Source organism: Mobula birostris, chromosome 13 (assembly GCF_030028105.1).
Source record: "Mobula birostris isolate sMobBir1 chromosome 13, sMobBir1.hap1, whole genome shotgun sequence".
Classification (NCBI taxonomy): domain Eukaryota; kingdom Metazoa; phylum Chordata; class Chondrichthyes; order Myliobatiformes; family Myliobatidae; genus Mobula; species Mobula birostris.
Genome location: NC_092382.1, coordinates 103,782,692 through 103,802,993, shown reverse-complemented (window position 1 = coordinate 103,802,993; position 20,302 = coordinate 103,782,692). Strand labels below are relative to the sequence as shown.

Genomic DNA, 20,302 nt, shown 5'->3' with positions numbered 1-20,302 from the left:
CAGCTCTAGCAGTCAATCCGCAAAAATAATCCCATTAAACAGCACTCTCCCCACAGCCTGTGTCATCAGTAAAATAATCCCTGGGCACTGATCCTGCCAGTCCGCAAGATATCTAGTATGCAGGGATATGCGTGACATGAGCGTGGTAAACAAAATTCTGTGAAGTTAAATTCCTTTGTTAAATGACTAAAATGGAAAACAATCTACGGAGCCTCTCTTGGACATTTACAACAGGAATGTGTGAAGGCAGAGTGCGGAGATAGCTGCACTCTCTGTCTGACCACCAAATTCTGTGATAGGATGGTCTGGAGAGGGCTTCATTCTGTGTCTGACGGCGGGACTGTGTGTTGAGACGGGGTGGAGGAAGCTTCACTCTGTGTCTGACTCCGGTAGTGTTTGATGGGAAGGTGCGGAGGCAGCTTCACTCGATGTCTGACCCCGGGAGTGTGTGCTGGGACGTTGTGGGCGGAGATTCACTCTGTGTCTGACCCTGGGATTGTGTGATGGGACGCTGTGGAGGGAGGTTGACACAGTTTCTCACCGCGGGACTGTGTGGCCAATCCGTGTTGTGGAAAATTCGCTCTGTGTCTGACTCCGGGAGTGTGTGATGGGACGGTGTGGAGGGAGCTTCACTCTGTGTCTGACCACGGGAGTGTGTGGTGGGTCGGTGTTGTTCCGAACTCGCAGGTTTCGTTTACTGTGGACTGTCGCTTTAAGAGCGCCAGAGGGAGGCGGGGCAATGACGTCAGTCACTGGCTGCCGTGGTTTGTGAAGATTAAACACAGTGAGAGAGAGAAGGAGAGAGAAAGAGGGAGAGAGAGAGAGAGAGAGAGAGAGAGAGAGAGAGAGAGAGAGAGAGAGGGGGGGGAACACTGGAAGCCGATTCCTCAGCTTGTCGCAGATAAGACTTTGAACTTTCCTCTGCCCACAAGAGGGGGTTAAACATCGGAACACGGTGCACAACGAATGTGTGACCGTCACTTTGTCGGATCCATAGGAGTGGATTTTAGGTTGCCTGGGTATGCTGTGTGGTAACCTCTGGAAGACGATATTCCCTTGACAGGTCACTTTCGGTGATAATTCGTATGTGCATTTGGAACGTCATGTCAGACAAGACCTACGGCGACTGTCATCTCGTTTTACCAGCGTGAACCCTGTGGAATATTTTGTACTCTCTCCCATAATTTATTTCGTAGATTACTGAACATTCCTACTTTAACACCTCAAGACATTAAGACTTCCCACGCCCCACGCTCCTTCCAAGCTGAATAGTTATATTTACACACACACCTACACATAACATCGTTAACTTTTGTTCATCTTGTTAAAGTTACTATATTATAGGTAGCTACTAATAAAGATAGTGGTTTTAACATCAAAACCGGACTCGCACATTTCTAGGGATGTACGGTGTCGAGCATTTTGTCTTGTCGCATGGTCGCCTGGTGTGGAGGCTGCAACGCAGAGGGTCGCCATGGACCATAGAAGGTTCTAGACTCAGCCAGCTCCATCACGGACACAACCCTCTCCTCCATCGTGGACATGTTGAAGAAGGAATGACTTGGGAAGACCGCATCCATCAGCGAGGACCATCTCCCGCCGGGAAATGCCCTGTGTTCATCGGTACCACCGGGGAGGGGTACAGGAGCCGGGAAACTCAACAATTTACAAGCAGTTGCTTCCCCTCCGACATCAGATTGCGAACGCTCCCTGAACACTTAAACACTCCCTCGGTATTCACCTTTTTGCAGTATTTATTAATTTTCCCAATTGTCGTGAATTTTATATCTTTGTACCGCGCTGAAGCCATGTTGTGGTTGTACAAAAGGTCGGTGAGGCCGCGCTGGGAGTTTGGTGTTCAGTTCTGGTCGCGCTGCTGTAGGAAAGATGTCACTGAGCTGGAAAGAGTGCAGAGGGAGATTTACGAGGATGGTGCCGGGACTCGAGGGTCTGAGTTATGGAGAGAGAGCAAGCAGGATGGGACTTCGTTCCTTGAAGCGTTGGTATGAAGCCAGGAGAGGCACAGACAGTGTGAATGTGCACAGTCTTTTTCCTTTGTGTTGGTGAACTGAGGGCCAGTGCGCACAGAATTGAGGCGAGAGCGGGTGGAGGGAACCGAGAGAGGAGAGGCGGAGAATGGGGTCCGAGGAGGAGAGGAAGAGGGAGAAAGGGAATGAGTTAGAGAGAAGAAGGGGAAGAAGAGAAGAGGAGTAGAAAGGGGGTGTAACTGGGCGGGAGCGGGGGAGAGCGGCACAGGGAGGGGAGAAGTGTGGAGTAGATGGGGAGAGTGTGAGTAGTGGGGGAGAATGGCGATGCGAGTAGAGGAGGAGAATAGGATAGGAGGGAGGGTAGAGAGGGAGGGAATGGATGGAATTATGGGGGAGTGAGAATGGGGTAGATTGAATGCGGAGACGTGGAGTGTCGTCACATGATTGAAGTCGGCCAGTCAGGTTCTGGACAGAGACGTTGGATCTCTTCAGGAATATCCGGGTAGAAAAGTGCAGACTTCTCGCAGATGAATCTGTGTTTCCTTTCGAAAATGATACTCTGTTGGTACGAGTGGGACTTACTGCAGTTGGGCGATCCATGGGACATCTCGTAGAGAAGATAAGAGGTCACATTCCTATCAAAGAGAGTTAGACAGTTTCAACAGAGACAAAACAGATCTAGCAGACAACCGGAGACCGTCGCCAAACTAATCCCACTAATTTGCGCTACCCCCACTGCCCCATGTCAGTCTCTAAACTAATTCCATAACACCGCGCTCTCCCCACAGCCCCGACTACATCGCCGTGCGAATCCCACTGCATCACTCTCTCCGACAGCACCGAGTCAGTTTCCAAACTAATCCAACTCTACCACCCTCTCCCGCCCACCTTGCATCAGTCAACAGACTAATCCCACTGTCGCACTCTCCCTAAAACCCTGCATCAGTCTCCAAACTTCTCTCACTGACCCACTCTCTCCCCACAGATCTGTGTCAGTACTCAAACTAATATCAGTGCCCGACTCTCTCCCCACGGACCTGTGTCAGTCTCGAAACTTATCCCACTGACCCACTCTCTCCCCACGGACCTGTGTCAGTACTCAAACTAATATCAGTGCCCGACTCTCTCCCCACGGACCTGTGTCAGTCTCGAAACTTATCCCACTGACCCACTCTCTCCCCACGGCCTCGTGTCAGTCTGAAAACTAACCCCACTGTCCGACTCTTTCCCAACGGCCTCGTGTCACTCCCACACCAACGACCCGTAACAGTCCAAACCTCACCCGTCTGCGCATTTTCCAATCCAGTAGGTTCCGTGTTCATTGTCGATAGAATTGGAAACAAAATCCTGTGAAATAAAATCCCTTCGATTACTGTGCATGTAACGCCCTGGGAAATGTTACTGCTGATGTAATGGTTTCTCTGCAGCAGCAGTGTTTTGGGGTTTTATTGTTGTTTAGTGCGATCGTGAACAATAGCCAGATCAGAAATGCTGCTCAAGTCAACTAGTTCCCAGAGAGAACTCGGAAAGGCCAAACAGGTGGTTCACTGCTGCACAGCGATGAAACATAAAAATATCATATATACTCTTAAGAAACATTAAAAAGTAGTAGAAATACTGGAGCCATGATGATTATGATCGCCTCCGCTGGACAGAGAGAATTATGTTGTCCTCCTGTTAAGGATCCAGCCTGGACACTGGGTTGAAGGGCCTCTGCTGGTAGCTCTGGATCACGCCAGTCTTTAACTTCTGTTATCTTTCACCTGGCCATGTGGGTTCTGGCCCAGCCCCTTTCCTTTTTTTTGGAATTCCTCCAATTACCTGCTCGTCTCCTCATTTTCGCCCACCTGTTTCTAATTTTCACTCATTATCCCGACCATTTCAACCCCGCTTTGACTAGCATTCTCTGCCAGTTCGTCCCAGTTCTGACCTGTGTCGTTCCAGCCTGTCATCACGGCCTCTGCCAACCGATTTTGCCTGATTCTGAGTCTTGGATTTTGCCCGTTCTTGGACCTGATTTTTGCCTGTGCGCTCTGGATTTGTCTGCTCTCGCCTGACTACCTTTTCTGGTTAAGACCTCTGCCTGCCGTTTCGGATTCGTGTCTGCATTCTGTTTTTGAAAGACTGTTGCCTTTGTGGTCGCTAATAAATCCTGGTGAAAAAGTATTCATTGGTCTACACTTGAGTCCCACCGAAACCCGACACGTCCATAATTCAAAGAAATTGGAGGATAAGTTTTTAGGGCGACAAAACGTGACGGGAGCACTTGGAACTAACAACTAATCCCTATCGGGAGAAAACAGCACCTGTTTTTTTGTTTTTTTTCCCCGCACTTTTTTCCGGCAGTTTAAGGATTAAGTCCAGCCGGAACATAACTCACAAGCGCTCTTGAAAGTCAGGTATTAACCCTACCTGCGAAAAACCAAGCATTGCCATCCGGGTCCCTTTCATGATCGCTTATGAAGAAGCATGTGACTTCCCTCCCAGAGAGGATAGGAGTTTGTGCACCCGGCTCTTGAAGGCTTGGACCATCGTCGCAGTTGTTTCCAACCACAGCATCTGGAAGGCTGTTCCACATTCAGATCGCACAGTGAAGGAAGCTTCTATCCAGTGTCTCGCATCAGGCATAGAAAGAGCATGAGCATGCACAGATAAACTAGATCGTGCGGTGCGCCGTCTCTCAGAAGCTGAAGACAGCATGACGCGAGGTTCTGCAGGGCTGTGGCTGGTCTGCATTTTGTATAACACAGTAGCTGCAGCAGGCTGTCGTCTGTGCTGGAAGCTGCTGACAGATAGATGCTTTCGAGCTGTTCTGACTAGAGATAATCGGCCCTTAGGACTGTGTGGCTTCCCACGATGGGGATGGTTTAATTTCTTGTGCGTCCGGGAGCCTGGGTTCGATGGCTTTTGTTCGAGAAAAGATGCCGAGAGACGATGCCAGAACGGGGAAGTCGGAGACTGCAGGCTTGAGCGGACTTGGAATGGCGTCGAGAGGTGACGACGCCCGTGGGAAATCGATGGAGAACGAACAGACGGGAAAAGAGTGAGCTACAGCGAGCGCTTTAGACTGTTTCGTTAAAATGTGCGCTTTTTCTCTTTGTTTTCGATGTTAACCCTACAGTTAAATTAAGAACCCTGAAGCTCTATCGTTTAATTGCATACGGTACACTGCTCGCTATTTCGTGGGATTGATTTGTAACCGGGCAACACATCACGGTACATCCACACAAACGAGATTTCTCAGTTTGGCCGGGCCGGAGGCAGTGTTCCCCCCGACCCCCAGACAAACGCATGCTGGTCGAACCTGAGGGTAACAATTATCCTCTCTCTATGCCTGACGGCAGGAAAAAGTGAAGAGATGGGACACAGATGGAATGACCCAGCGTCTGATCCTTGGACTGCGTGATGGGACTTTGTGGAGGGAGCTTCACTCTGTGTCTGACGCCGGTACTGTGTGATGGGGCGGTGTGGAGGGACTTAATTCTGTCAGACTCAAAAAGCTCTATATTTGTACCGTGTAGAGCATTCTGACAGGCTGTATCACTGTCTGGTATGGAGGGGCTACTGCACAGGACCAAGAGGAGCTGCAGAAGTCCGTAATTCTAGTCAGCTCCATCTTGGGAATTAGCCTGCAAAGTACCCAGGACATCTTCAGGGAGCACTGTCTCAGAAAGGCAGCGTCCATTATTAAGGACCTCTACCACCCTGGGCTGTTACCATCAGGTAGGAGGTACAGAGGCCGGAAGGCACACACTCAATAATTCAGGAGCAACTTCTTCCCCTCCACGATCCGATTCCTGAATGGACTTTGAGGATTTGGACATTACTTCACTTTTTACAACATTTTTTCTACACAATTTAAATAATTAATATACGTGATTGATTTGTTGTTGTTTTTTTCATTATGTTTTATATTTTTATTATTCTCTCTCTCTCTCTCTGCTGGATTATGTGTTGCATTGAACTGCTGCTGCTAAGTTAAGTTTCACGTCACATGCCGGTGAAAATAAACCTGATTCTGATTCTGATTCTGGAGGGAGTTCCACTCCGTGTCTATCCCCGGGATGTGTGAGTGACGGTGTGCAATGATTGAATCTTTGTTAAACCCCGGGAGTGTATGATTGTTCTCCATATCGCTTCTCACGGTGTGACACATACCTTTTCCTTGTTTGAATTGATTTCGAGGAGACTTGCATCAACGTTTGAACAATGATTCCTCGCTGCATCATAAGATTTCTCCAAGGTGGATATGAAATAACACCGATCTGCGCTTTCGGTCCAGTTCCCAGGACACCTTTCCTCTGCAAATCAGGAACGAAGAACAGTGAATCTCCCTCCATTGCTCCCATCGCACACTCCCGGAGTCAGAGGTGGAGTGAAGCTTCCTCCACACCGTCCATTACAGACTCCCAGGATCACACACAGATTGAGGCTCCCAGTGAACTGCCCCAGTACACGTGCCCGGGGTCTGATACAAACTCCCCGCACAGCCTCCTATCACGCATTCCCGTGGTCGGACTGAAATTGAAGCTCATGCGCAATCTCCCATTACACTCTCCTGGTGTCAGACTCAAATTAAATCTCCCTACACGACACCCAATTACACACTCTCGGAACCCGTCACAGGGTGTCGGTCCCTCAACTGCTTCCCATCACAAACTTCAGGAGTCAGTTACGTGCTCCTTCCCGCCATGCTGTCACAGATTTCCTGAGGGATAGACACAAATCGAATTTGAATCCACAGCGTCCGGTCACACACACTCGGAGTGAGAGCAGACTTTAGCTCCCTCCGCAACTTCCAATCATGCAACTCGTTGCCAGACACCGAAGGAGTCTCCTTCAGCACTGTCCCATCACAGAATCCAGTGGACAAACACAGAGTAGAACTCCCTTACACTGTTACATCATACCCAGCCAGGGTCAGGCACAGAGTGAAGCTCCCTCCACTGCGTCCCATCACTCACCACCGTGGTCAGACATAGATTAAGATCCCTCCACACCTTTCCATCACACACTTCCGGGATCAGACATGGAGAGAAGCTCCCTCCACACCGTCCCATCACACACTCCCGGTGTCAGACACAGAGTGATGCTCCCTCTGCACCGTCCCATCACACACTCCCGTGGTCAGACACAGAGTGAATCTCCCTCTGCACCGTCCCATCACACACTCCTGGGGTCAGACACAGAGTGAAGCCCCCTCTGCACCGTCCCGTCGCACACTCCCGGATTCAGAGTAAAACTCTCTTTCCACGGTGTCACAACACCATTCATTGATCAGACATGGGGTGAAGCTCTCTGGATCCTGTCATATCATACAACCCGCCTGTCAGAAACAGGGTGAAGCTGGATCCATACCGTCACATCAGTGATTCCCGGAGCCAGACATAGCGTGAAGCAGTAATGTTACGTCTCACAATCCCGTGGGGAGACACAGAGTGACACCACCTCCACAACGTCCAATCATACTCTCCTGGGTTCAGTAATAAAGTGAAACTTCCTCCACGCAACACCATCACACACTCACCGGTCAAACACAGAGTGAATCCCCTTCCATAACATCTCTTCACTCACTCCCGATGTCAAGCACAGAGTGACGCTTCCTCTCTCTATGCCTGGTCTGTGGTGAAGAGCGGGTTAATGAAGGGGATGACGCCTCACCTCTTCTGCTGATCAAGAATTCACAGATTTGAGCCATGCTGTTCTTGACGGATCTGAGCTTCGTTTTTATCTCAGTGATCTGGTGCCGGAGATCGTTGTGCATTCGTACAAGAACGGACAGATTGGTTTTGAGCGCAGTAAGATTCTTGAGACAGGTTTTCTCGGAGTGATTCAGGTGGGATATCTCAGAGACCTTGGTTTGAAGGGTTGAGTTTAACTCATGGCAGTTTTGGTCGAGGGCGGTCTGATACTGACGAATCTGTGATACTGAGAGAGATGGTGAAGGATGTTTAGCGTTTACAGTGACACGTGAGTCAGCATCATGCTACCGAGCGGGTCACAGAGAGTGTTATGCCAGTGTCACGGTGAATGGTGTCACAGTGAGAGGAGTCGGCGTGTCGTTTCACGCTGAGGGGTTTATCAATGCCCCAGTGAAGGTTTTGTTGTTATATTGGGTGTCTGCGGCAGTATCGTGAGGTGCATATTCGAGTTGCAGTGAGGGACGTGTCGGTGTCACTGTGATAGGTGTTTCTGAGCCCCGGCGAGAGTTGTGCCGGGTCACAATGAAGTGAATCTCGATGGCACGGCGAGGGAAATGTCAGAGTGAGGGACCTTGTGACGTCACGGTGAGTGGAGTAACTGTGTCATGGTGTGGGGTGTGCTACTCTCACAGAGAGGGGTGTGTCTGTGTCACGGTGAGAGGCATGTCATGGCCACGGTGCGTGTGACAGTGTCAGAATGAGGTGTGGGAACTGTGTCCAGTTCTGGTCACCTCACTATAGGAAGGATGTGGAAACATTGGAAAGGGTACAGAGGACATTTACCAGGATGCTGCCTGGTTTAGAGAGTATGCATTATGATAAGAGATTAAGGGAGCTAGGGCTTTACTCTTTGGAGAGAAGGAGGATGAGAGGAGACATGATAGAGGTGTACAAGATAATAAGAGGAATAGATAGAGTGGATAGCCAGCGCCTCTTCCCCAGGGCACCACTGCTCAATACAAGAGAACATGGCTTTAAGGTAAGGGGTGGGAAGTTCAAGGGGGATATTAGAGGAAGGTTTTTTACTCAGAGAGTGGTTGGTGCGTGGAATGCACTGCCTGAGTCAGTGGTGGAAGCAGATACACTAGTGAAGTTTAAGAGACTACTAGACAGGCATCTGGAGGAAATTTAAAGTGGGGGCTTATATGGGAGGCAGGGTTTGAGGTTCGGCACAACATTGTGGGCCGAAGAGCCTGTACTGTGCTGTACTAGTCTGTGTTCTATGTTCTATGTTCTGTGTAATTGCCTCAGTGAGCGGTGCATCGGTGTTATGTTGAGCGGTGATACTGTCTCGGTAAGGGGCGTTACAGTGAAGTGTGGGCCTTTGTCATGAGGCGGTGCTGAGAGGATCACGTTGAGGAATGTGAAGGTGCCACGGTGTACGGTACCTCAGTGTCAGAGTGAAGAACGTTTCGGTGTCATTGTGAGGTGTGTTTCGGTGTCGCCTTGAGGAGTTTATCAGTGATACGGTCAGGGGCATGTCGATGTTACAGTGAGTGTTACGTTGCGGTCAGTGTGACTGCCACGTGTTGTCACGGCGATGTTCCGCATCCGTGCTGCGGTCAGCAGTGTATCTGTGTCTCGTGGATGGTCGTGACAGTGCTACGGTGACAACATTGTTCATGTTATGGTGAATGGCGTGTCGGTGTCAGGATGTTTCTTCATTGCGTTCAGGTGAAGACCGTGTCTTTATCACGGTTAGGGATGTGTCCGTGATATGGTGGTCGGTTTTAATCGGTGTTACAGTAAGGGACGTGTCGGTGTCGCTGTGGTGTTTTACAATAACAATTTATTCCACTCTCTTTATTTATGGTCTGACTCCACACGGAGACTGTTCCACTCACCATGGATCGAGAGTCCGATCACTATCACGATGAGGGCGGACGTGACTAGGCAGAGTAGGCAGATCAGACGGAACGGTCTATTTCCGATCTTCAGTTTCGACTCCTGTTCATGCGCACCTGTGGAGAGACCATACGGCCATAGGACATATGATATGGGAGCAGACGTAGGACATTCGGACCTTCGAGACTTCTCGGTTGTTGAATCATGGGCTGATCTAATTCTACCAGTCTTTCCCAATCGCCTGCCTTCTCCCCTTACCCTTTGAAACGTTAGCTAATCAAGAACGTATCTATCTCTACCTTAAATGCACCCAATGACTTGGTTTCCACAGCTGCTTGTGGTAAAGAAAATCCACAGATTTACCACCCTCTGACGAAACGAATTTCACCGCATCTAAGTTCTAAAAGGACGCCCTTCAATCCTGAAGTCGTGCCCTCTTGTCCTAGACCCCGCTACCATGGGAAATAACATTTCCATATCTAATCTGTTCAGGCCTTTCAACATTGGAAAAGTTTCAGTGAGGTCCCTCCTCATTCTACTCAGCTCCAGGGAAGGCAGCCCAAGAGCTGCCGGATGTTCCTCATCGAGCAAGCCTTACACTTCAGGAATCATTCTCGTGAATCATCTCTGAACCATGTCTTATATCAATGTATATCAGGAGCCCAAAACTGCACACAATACTCTAATTATGGTCTCGGGGGTGCTTTTTGATACCTGAACATCACATTGCAGTTCTTACATTCTAGACCTTTAGAAATGAATGTCAACATTTCTTTCGCTTTTTTCACCACCCAGTGAACCTGGAGATTACCCTTTAGGGTACCTTGCACCAGTACTTCCAAGTCCCTTTGCATTTCGGCATTTTGAATTCTCTTATCATTCAAATAGTAATCTGCGTGCTTATTTCATCCACAATAGTGCATGATCATACAATTTCCAGCATCGCATTTCATTTGGCACGTCTTTGTCCATTCCCCTAAACTGTCTAAGTCTCTCTGTTTCCTCAACACCACTTGCTCATCCACATATCTTTTTATCATCGGAAATTTATGCAAGAAATCTATGAATCCTATCGTCCAAATCATTGACAAACATCGTAAAGATCAGCCGTCCCAACACCGACCCCTGTGGAACTCCTGATGCCTCGGCAATCTCTCCGCCCAATTCCTTCACAGCCCGAGGGTGTATTCCATCAGGTCCAGGAGACCATAAGATTATGATACATGCGATCTACGGACTATTGGCCGTCTGGATTCAGAGATTATTAATTGTTCACAGTTCTATTACTGTTTGCCCGCTTTGTTCTTTTTTTCACACTTTGGATACATGACGGACTTAACTCTGTCATTTCTCCAACCGTATCTGTGACTGATTTATGTCCCATTGAATATTTTTGCCAGTTTTCAACACGATCCACAATGACACCCATAGAACATAGAATAATACAGCACAGTACAGGCCCTTCGGCCCACAATGTTGTGCGACTCTCAAACCCTGCCTTCCACATAACGCTAAACATTAAATTCCGCCATATACATGTCCACTAGTCTCTTAAATTTCACTACTGTCTGCCTCCACCATTGACTCAGGCAGTGTATTCCACGCACCAACCACTCTCTGAGTAAAAATACTTCCTCTAATATCCCCCTTGAACTTCCCACCCCTTACATTAAATCCATGACCTCTACAATTGAGCAGTGAGGCCCTGGGGAAGAGGCACTCCATCTATTCTTCTTGATATCTTGTATACGTCTTTCATATCTCCTCTAATAGTCCTTCTCTCCAAGGAGTAAAGCCTTAGCTCCCTTCATATCTGATCATAATCCATACTCTCTGAACCAGGCAGCATCCTGGTAAATCTTGCCCGTACCCTTTCCAATGCTTCCACGTCCTTGCAGTAGTGAGACGACCAAAATTGGACACAGTACCCCAAGTGTGGCTTAGCCAAAGTTTTATAGAACTGCATGGTTACCTTACGACTCTTAAAACTCTATTCCTCGACTGATGAAAGCTAACACCTCATACGCTTTCCTAACTACCCTATCTACCTGTGAAGCAACTTTCAGGGATGTCTGGACATGCACCCCCAGAGCCCTCTGCTCCTCCACACTGTCAAGTTTCCTGCCATTTACTTTGCACTCTGCCTTGCTGTTTGTCCTTCCAAAGTGTATCACCTCACACTTCTGCGGGCTGAACTCCATCTGCCTCTTCTCAGCCGACTTCTGCATCCCATAAATGTCTCTCTGCAATCTTCGACAATCCTCTACACTATCTACAGCACCTCCAACCTTTGTCTCGTTTGCAAACTTGCCAACACACCCTTCTACCCCAACATCCATATCGTTATCACGAAAAGTAGAGATCCCAGAACCGATCCTTGTGGGACACCACTAGTCACAACCCTCCAATCAGAATGTATTCCTTCCATTATGACACTGTGCCTTCTGCAGGCAAACCAATTCTGAATCCACCTGGTAAAACGTCCTTGGATCCCATGTCTTCTGACTTTCTGAATAAGCCTACCATGTGGATCCTTGTTAAGTGCCTTACTAAAATCCATATAGATCACATCCACTGCACTACCCTCATCTATATGCCTGGTCACCTCTTCAAATAACTCTATCAGGATTGTTAGACACAATCTATCCTTCACAAAGCCATGCTGACTCTTCCATGATTCTCTAAATGCCCATAGATCCTTTCTCTAAGAATCATTTCCAATCGTTTTCCCACCACCAACGTGAGGCTCACTGGTCTACAATTAACCGGACTATCCATACAACCTTTTTTGTACAAGGGGACAAACCTCATTGCCTCCAATCCTCCGGTGCCATTCCCTTAGACAACGAGGACATAATGTTCCTTGCTAAAGGCTCAGCAATCCCTTCCCTCGCCTCGTTAAGCAGCCTGGGGAATATTCTGTCAGGCCCCAGGGACTTATCCGTCCTAATGGATTTTAACAACTCCAACACCTCCTATGCCTTGATATCTACATACTTCAGAGCATCAACCTCCCTCATGTTGTCCGCACCGTCATCAAGTTCCCTCTCATTGGCGAATACCGTCGAGAAACATTCATTGAGGACCTCTCTCGCTTCCACAGACTCCAGGAACATCTTCCCAACTTTATCTCTAAACGGTCCTGTCATCCTGTTGTTCTTCATATCACTGAATCGTCGCATCGTGCAACTCATGAAACTGAGCAACGCACCCATCTACAAATTAATCCCGATTATTTATAAACAGCACAGTCTGGAGGTGCAATGAGCTCCCAGGAAAGTGGTCGAGGCAGATGAATTATTCCAGTCAAAGGGAAAAGAATAGAACAGAATAGAATAGAAAACCTACAGCACAATATAGGCCCTTCGGCCTACAAGTTGTGACGTACATGTCCTCCCTTAGAAATTTCTGGGCTTACCTTTTCCCCTGTATGTTACTGAGCTCCATGTCGCAATCCAAAGGTCTCTTAAAAGACTCTATCGTATCCGCCTCCACCACTGTTGCCGGCAGCCCATTCCACGCACTCACCACTCTCTGAGTGAAAAACATAGCCCTGACATCTCCCCCGTACTTACTCCCCAGCACCTTAAAACTGTGTCCTCTTGTGGCGACCATTTCAGCCCTGGGGGAAAAAGCCACTGACTGTCCACACCATCAATGCCTCTCGTCATCTTATATACAAGATAATAAAGGGAACGATTACAAAAGGTTCAGAGAGCTCGGTAATGTTAGAGCTCGAGAAGATTATAAGTCTGATAGGAAGAATCTTAAGAAGGAAATTAGGAGACCCAGAAGGGGGCATGAGAAGGCGCTGGCGGGCAGGATCAAGGAAACGCCAAAGGCATTGTCCAAGCATGTGAAGAGCAAGGGGTAAGACGCGAAAGAAAAGGACCTATCAAATGTGACAGTGGGAAAGTGAGTATGGAACCGGAGGAAATAGCAAAGGAAGTTACTGAAAACTTTATTTCAATATTCACTACGGAAAATGACCTCGGTGATTGTAGTGATGACTTGCAACAGGCTGAAAGGCTTGAGAATGTAGGCATTAAGAAAGAGGATGTGTTGGAGCTTTTGGAAAACACTAAGTTGGATAAATCGCCGGGACCAGATGAGATGTACCCCAGGCTACTGTGAGGCGGGGGAGAAGATTGCTGAGCCTCTGCCGATGATCTTTGCATCATCAATAGTGAGGGAGAGATTCCGGAGGACTGGAGCGTTGCGTATATTGCTCATTTATTCAAGAAATTGAGTTGAGATAGCTCAAAGAAATTATAGACCACAGAGTTTGACCTCAGTAGTTGGTAAGTTGATGGATAAGATCTTGAGAGTCAGGAATTATGAACATTTGGAAACGTACAACATGATTAGGTGTAGTCAGCATGGATTTGTCATAGGCAGTTCATACCTTAATTGAGAGCCTGATTGAAATTTTTGAGGATGAGACTAAACACATTGATGAAGGAACAGCAGTAGGTGCAGTGGAAATGGATTTCAGCAAGGCCTTTGATAAGGTACCGCATGCAAGGCTTATTGAGATAGTATGGAGGCATTGTATCCAAGGGGGCATTGTTTTGTGGATCCAGAACTGGCTTGCCCACAGAAGGAGAAGTCAGGTTGCAGACGGGTCACATTTTGCATGTAGGTCGGTCACCAACCGTGTGCCTCAGGGATCTGTGTTGGGTCCCCTGCTATTGGTGAATTATATAAATGACCTGGATCAGGAAATGGAGGGAAGGGTTAGAAAGTTTGCTGATGTCACAAAGGTTGGAGGTGTTGTGGATAGTGTGGACGGCTGTCAGAAGTTACTGCGAAGCATTGATATGCTGCAAAACTGGGCTTAGAAGTGGCAGATTGAGTTCAACCCAGGTAAGTGTGATGTGGTTCATTGTGGTAGGTCAAATATGATGGCAGAATATGATATTAATGTTATGACGCTTGGCAGTGTGGAGGATCGGAGGGATTTTGGGGTCCGGGTCCATAACAAACTCCAATGAGCTGCGCGGGTTGACCCTGTCGTTAAGAAGGCGTATGGTGGATCGGCCTTCATCAATAGTGAAATTTAATTTAGTAGCTGCGAGGAGTTGTTGAAGCATGTATTGGACCCCGGCCAAACTTGGAGTACTGTGCTCAGTTCTGGTCGCCTCAATACAGGAAGGATGTGGAAGCCCTAGAAAGGGTGCAGAGGAAATTTACAAGGATGTGGCCGGGATTGGGAAGCATGCCGTATGAGAATAGGTTGAGTGAACACGACCTTTTCTCCTTGGAGTGACGGAGGATGAGCGGTGATCTGAGAGAGGTGTATAGGATGATGAGAGGCATTGATCGTGTGGATAGTCAGAGGCTTTTTCCCAGGGCTGAAATCGTTGCCACAAGAGGACACATGTTCAAGGTGTTGGGGAGTAGGTACAGAGGAGATGCCAGGGGTAACTTCTTTACTCAGAGAGTGGTGAGTGCGTGGATTGGGCTGCCGGCAACGGTGGTGGAGGAGTATACGACAGGGTATTTTTAGAGACTTTTGGATAGGTACATGGAGCTTAGTCAATTAGAGGGGTATAGGTAAGCGTAGTAATTTCTAAAGTAGAGACATGTTCGGCACAACTCTGTAGGCCGAAGGCTCTGTATTGCGCTGTAGGTGTTCTATGTATTTATGTTTCTAATTATAAATTTGAATATCTTGAGCGAATGACATCACTACTGTGAACTCTGACCTGTTTGTGCAGTGGTTGGCATCCCTCCGGATCCCGAGGCAATGGGAGGATCCTCGCGCTCATCGATGTCTTCCCCAATGTTCAACTCTGGGCTGGTGGCGGTCAGGCCGTCTGGGAGAGAAAGTCAGACAGGCAGATTAGGGAGAGATTGAGAAAGGGGTAGAAAATGGGGGAGAGAGTCGCGGAGAGAGAGAAGAGACAGCAGAAGAGAGAGGGGGTAAGCGAGGAGGATGGGGGCTGAAAGAGAGGGTGATTGAGAAGGGAGAGTGTGCGGAGAACTGTGGGAGAAGGATGGAGAAGAGAGAGAAGATAGTATTAGAGAGGGGAAAGAGCGAGAGGAGAAACCATCGGGGAGAGGGAGATAGAGCTGGATAGAGCGGAGCGGAAAGCGTGGAGGGGAGATGAGCGGAATACAGGCACACAGAGAAGTGGGAAGAACGAGTGTGGTTCAGGAAGGGATGACAGTGAGCGGAGAGGGTGAAGATAAGGGAACAGTGTGAGACAGTAGGGGAAAGAGTTTGAGAGAGGGACGGGGTGATAAAGGAGGGGGGAAAGGGAGAGAGGGAGAGAGGGTAGGGAGAGAGAGGTAAAGAGTGAGAGAAAGGGACAGTGGCAAGTGAAGGAGAGAAAGAGAATGAGGTTAGAAAAGGGAGAGAGTGTTTTAATTTATACTGTGCTCCCTCCTCACCGTTTCTCCCACTGTCCTCACTCCTCACCACCCCGGCATATACATCACAGACAGAAGAGGTCCCAGCGGAATGCCACAGATATAGATCCCTTCATTGGAGTAGAACAGGGTAAAAGAGTAACAGAATGCAGAGTAAAGTGTCACAGTTACAGAGGAAGTGCAGTTCATGCAGTCAATAAGGTGCAAGGGCGACGGCGAGGTAAACTTTGAAGTCAAGAATACAACTTATCAGAATAGTGGTCTATTAAATTGTCTGATGAAGCAGGTTAGAAACTGTCTTTGAGGCTGGTGAAACGTGCTTTACTATCTTCCACCGATAGGTGGTGATATAGGGTAATACAATTATCCAGGGTGGATGGGAGTCTTTATTCGGCTGTCTGCTGTAGCGACGCAGCGGGAAGTGCCGAGAGAGTCCGTGGAGCTGAAACTGGTGCCCCTGATCTGCTGAGCTGTTTCCTGGACTCTCTGCAGTTTAGTTGCGGTCACGGACGGAGTAGTTTCCCTCAAGTCGAGCTGCATTGTGATTGGATGCTTTCGGTGGTGCCTCGGGAAAGATGGGCGAGGTCCTACAGGAACATACCAAGCTGACTGAGGAGCCAAGAAGGCTGACGAGGGCAGGGCAGTGGAGATAAAGTATAGGGACTCTAGTAAGTCTAACTAATTCCTCCTCTTGATAGGCTATTCTGTATAATGGTGTGGAGCCCAGGAAGATTTGACTGACTAATTTGTTTTCATATTCCAGGAAGACAAACAAAGGTAAAGGTTCACACTGAACTGGAGGGTCCCTGGAGAGAGTTGAGGAGCAAAGAGACACGGGTCTGCAGGTACATGGATCTCAGAAAGTGGAGTCACAGGTACACAGGGCGGTGAATGGGGCGTCTGACACGCCGATCTTCATCAGTAAGGACACCGAGTAGAGGAATGGGGAGGCCCCGTTGCAGATGAACATGGTGTCGGCGAGGCTGCACTTCGAGGACGGGGTCCAGTTTTGCTCGCCCTGCTGTCGGAAGGATATTATTTGCTGGCCAGAAAGAAATGCAGTTGAAGATTGGTGATATCAAATGAATCAGGGACAATAGATGCAGATGGCTTTGCTCCTGCCGCGAGGGAGGAGAGGGAGGCTGCCATTTCAAGAAGAGATTGTGTTCTCCATTTTGTGTGTTAGTCGCTTGGTTGATGCGAAATTTAAAGTAGACACAGTGATGTCACAGGCAATCTCCTGAACTAAGGGATCATTTCCAAATAAGACGTCATTTGTGAGGCGTTATTTGATTGGGTAGAACACGCGGAATTGTGAATGTTGGTCTGCGAGCCATAAATTACAGATTGTGATTTGCTGCTAAATGGAGATTAAATGGAGTAGGGCCAATGGAAATGTGTTAAAGTCAGACACGTGACCACTAGCCAATGACACTGGAATGCAATTCATGATTTCGGAAAAAAAAGACGTTTCAAGTTTGCTGCCAGAGGTCACTGAGAAACAGAACAACTAAATCTTGGACATGTGGAAAGTCAAAACGCCTACGAAGAACATGTGGCCAGCAGCAAAAACTCCTTTGTACCTAGTAATAACTTTTCTGTACTTTGACCGAGCATGAAAGGTCAGGATAACTTAGCTGGTACGGAGGCCGGCTAGTGACGCAATAGCATCAGCGCCGGATCCGGAGCCAAAGTTCTCGAGTTCGAATCCAAGACGGGCCACATCCACCAACACCCCACCCCCCGGACACGCTTTCCATCCGTGCCGGGTTGAGGGTGAAAAAAAAAGGCTCGAGGCCTGGTTAATCTGAAAGGAGACCAATCCTGACACCACGCCAAACAAGAATGGCTGACTGCCAAACAAGAATGGCTGGCTGAAAAATAAGCTGGTGCGGAGGCAATATTTCGTACTTTATCTATTTGTCAGATTAGACAATACGGGTACTTGACGGCAAATACAGATCGCCCTGTGCCTCCCTGATCATTATTAGCTGAGTCTTGCAACACTTTGAGCTGGAAAGAGTTGCAGATATTGACTGGACGCCAGGGACTGAATTACTGAGAGAAGTCGGGCAGGTTGGGTCTTTATGTTGAGCTCAAGGATGACCTTACTGAGGTGTACAAAGCACGAGGGGCACAGATCGAGTAAATGAGCACAATCACATTCTCCAGGCCTGGAGAATCGAGGACCACAGCGTCCAGGGCGAAGATGAGAGGGGAAACAGATTTACTTGGGCAGCCGAGTGACAACCTTTTGTTACCCAGATGGTGGTCCGTCTATGGAACGAGTGCTCTGTTCAGAAGCATTAGGTATTGGAGACTTGGGTGCATGACTCGTGAAACGCTCCAGAATGACGTCATTACTGCGACCTCTGACCTGTCTGTGCAGTGATTGACAGTTCGCCGGGCCCCGGGGCGGTGGGAGGATCCTCGAAACCGGGGAATTATAGACCGGTTCGCCTAACATTGATGGTGGGGAAAATGCTAGAGTCAGTTATCAAGGATGTGATAACAACACAGTTGGAAAGCGGTGAAATCATCGGACAAAGTCAGCATTGATTTGTGAAAGGAAAATCGTGTCTGACGAATTTATAGAATTTTTTTGAGGAAGTAACTAGTAGAGTGGATAGAGCAGAAGCAGTGGATGTGGTATATTTGGATTTTCAAAAGGCTTTTGACAAGGTCCCACACAGGAGGTTAGTGTGCAAACTTAAAACACACGGTATTGGGGGTAGGGTATTGATGTGGATAGAGAATTGGTTGGCAGACTTGAAGCGAAGAGTGGGAACAAAAGGGACCTTTTCAGAATGGCAGGCAGCGACTAGTGGGGTACCGCAAGGCTCAGTGCTGGGATCCCAGTTGTTTACAATATATATTAATGTCTCAGATGAGGGAATTAAATGCAGCATCTCCAAGTTTGCGGATGACACGAAGCTCGGCGGCAGTGTTAGCTGTGAGGAGGATGCTAAGTGGATGCAGAGTGACTTGGATAGGTTGGGTGAGTGGGCAAATTTATGGCAGATGCAATTTAATGTGGATAAATGTGAGGTTATCCACTTTGGTGGCAAAAACAGGAAAACAGTTTATTACTTGAATGGTGGCCGATTAGGAAAAGGGGAGGTGCAACGAGACCAGGGTGTCATTATACACCAGTCATTGAAAGTGGGCATGCAGGTACAGCAGGCGGTGAAAAAGGCGTATGGTATGCTGGCATTTATAGCAAGAGGATTCGAGTACAGGAGCAGGGAGGTACTACTGCAGTTGTACAAGGCCTTGGTGAGACCACACTTGGAGTATTGTGTGCAGATTTGGTCCCCTAATCTGAGGAAAGACATCCTTGCCATAGAGGGAGGACAAAGAAGGTTCAGCAGATTGATTCCTGGGATGTTAGGACTTTCATATGATGAAAGACCGGATCGACTAGGCTTATATTCGTTGGAATTTAGAAGATTGAGGAGGGATCTTATCGAAACGTATAAAATCCTAGAGGGATTGGACAGGCTAGATGCAAGAAGATTGTTCCCGATGTTGGAAGTGTCCAGATCGAGTGGTCACAGTTTGAGGATAAAGGGGAAGCCTTTTAGGGCTGAGATGAGGAAAAAACTTCTTCACACAGAGAGTGGTGAATCTGTGGAATTCTCTGCCACAGGAAACAGTTGAGGCCAGTTCATTGGCTATATTTAAGAGGGAGTTAGATATGGCCCTTGTGGCTAAAGGGATCAGGGGGTATGGAGGGAAGGCTGGTACATGGTTCTGAGTTGGATGATCAGCCATGATCATACTGAATGCCGATGAGGCTCGAAGGGCCGAGTGACCTACTTCTGCACCTATTCTCTATGTTTCTGTGTTTCTATGAATACAGAATGGATCTATCTCTCCACACCCCCCCCCCGCCTCCGTTTTTCTGCCCCACTCACCGTTTGAAGGAGACGGCGGGCCCATTTCGGCGAGCTCCACATTCACGTCCATCTTGTTCAGGACTCTCTGTGTCTCTGAGCTCACGAAGGGGAAGGAGCCGTTATTAGAGGAAGTCCGTGTCGATAAGGCGGTCCGACTCCAGCAAACACCAGATGGACAGCTGACACAGAAATGAAGGCAGAGCAGGGAGAGGAAGTGCGGGGAGCACAGAGAAAGAGGATGTTGGAGAGGGAGGCCGAGCGATATTAGACTGGAGGGGAGTGGGGAGTGTTGAAAGTGTGGAGTAAGGGGAGGGAAGGGAGGAGACCGATTGGGAATCTGCAGAGACAGAGAGAAGTGGGCGGCAGTGTACAGATGCTACAGGAGCTGAGAGGAGGGAGACTGTGGAGTGAAAGATGGGAAAGAAGGGAAAGTAAGTGTGTAGAAGATGGTAAACGGGAGGAGGACGGAGTGAGGTAGAGAAATAGAGGGTGA

The 20,302-nt window shown here is 48.3% G+C and overlaps 1 protein-coding gene across 1 annotated transcript; it reads right to left on the bottom strand.

Annotated features, from left to right (window-relative positions):
* Positions 1–1,771: 1,771 nt before the first annotated feature.
* Positions 1,772–19,891, bottom strand: LOC140207249 (oxidized low-density lipoprotein receptor 1-like). The gene is made up of 7 exons (XM_072275692.1): positions 19,828–19,891; positions 15,244–15,354; positions 9,535–9,651; positions 7,650–7,916; positions 6,147–6,289; positions 3,271–3,335; positions 1,772–2,623 (listed from the first exon to the last, which is right to left on the bottom strand). The coding sequence occupies exons 1-7, from the start codon at positions 19,877–19,879 to the stop codon at positions 2,425–2,427; spliced, it is 954 nt and encodes a 317-aa protein (XP_072131793.1). The 5' UTR covers positions 19,880–19,891; the 3' UTR covers positions 1,772–2,424.
* Between the last annotated feature and the right edge of the window lie 411 nt (positions 19,892–20,302).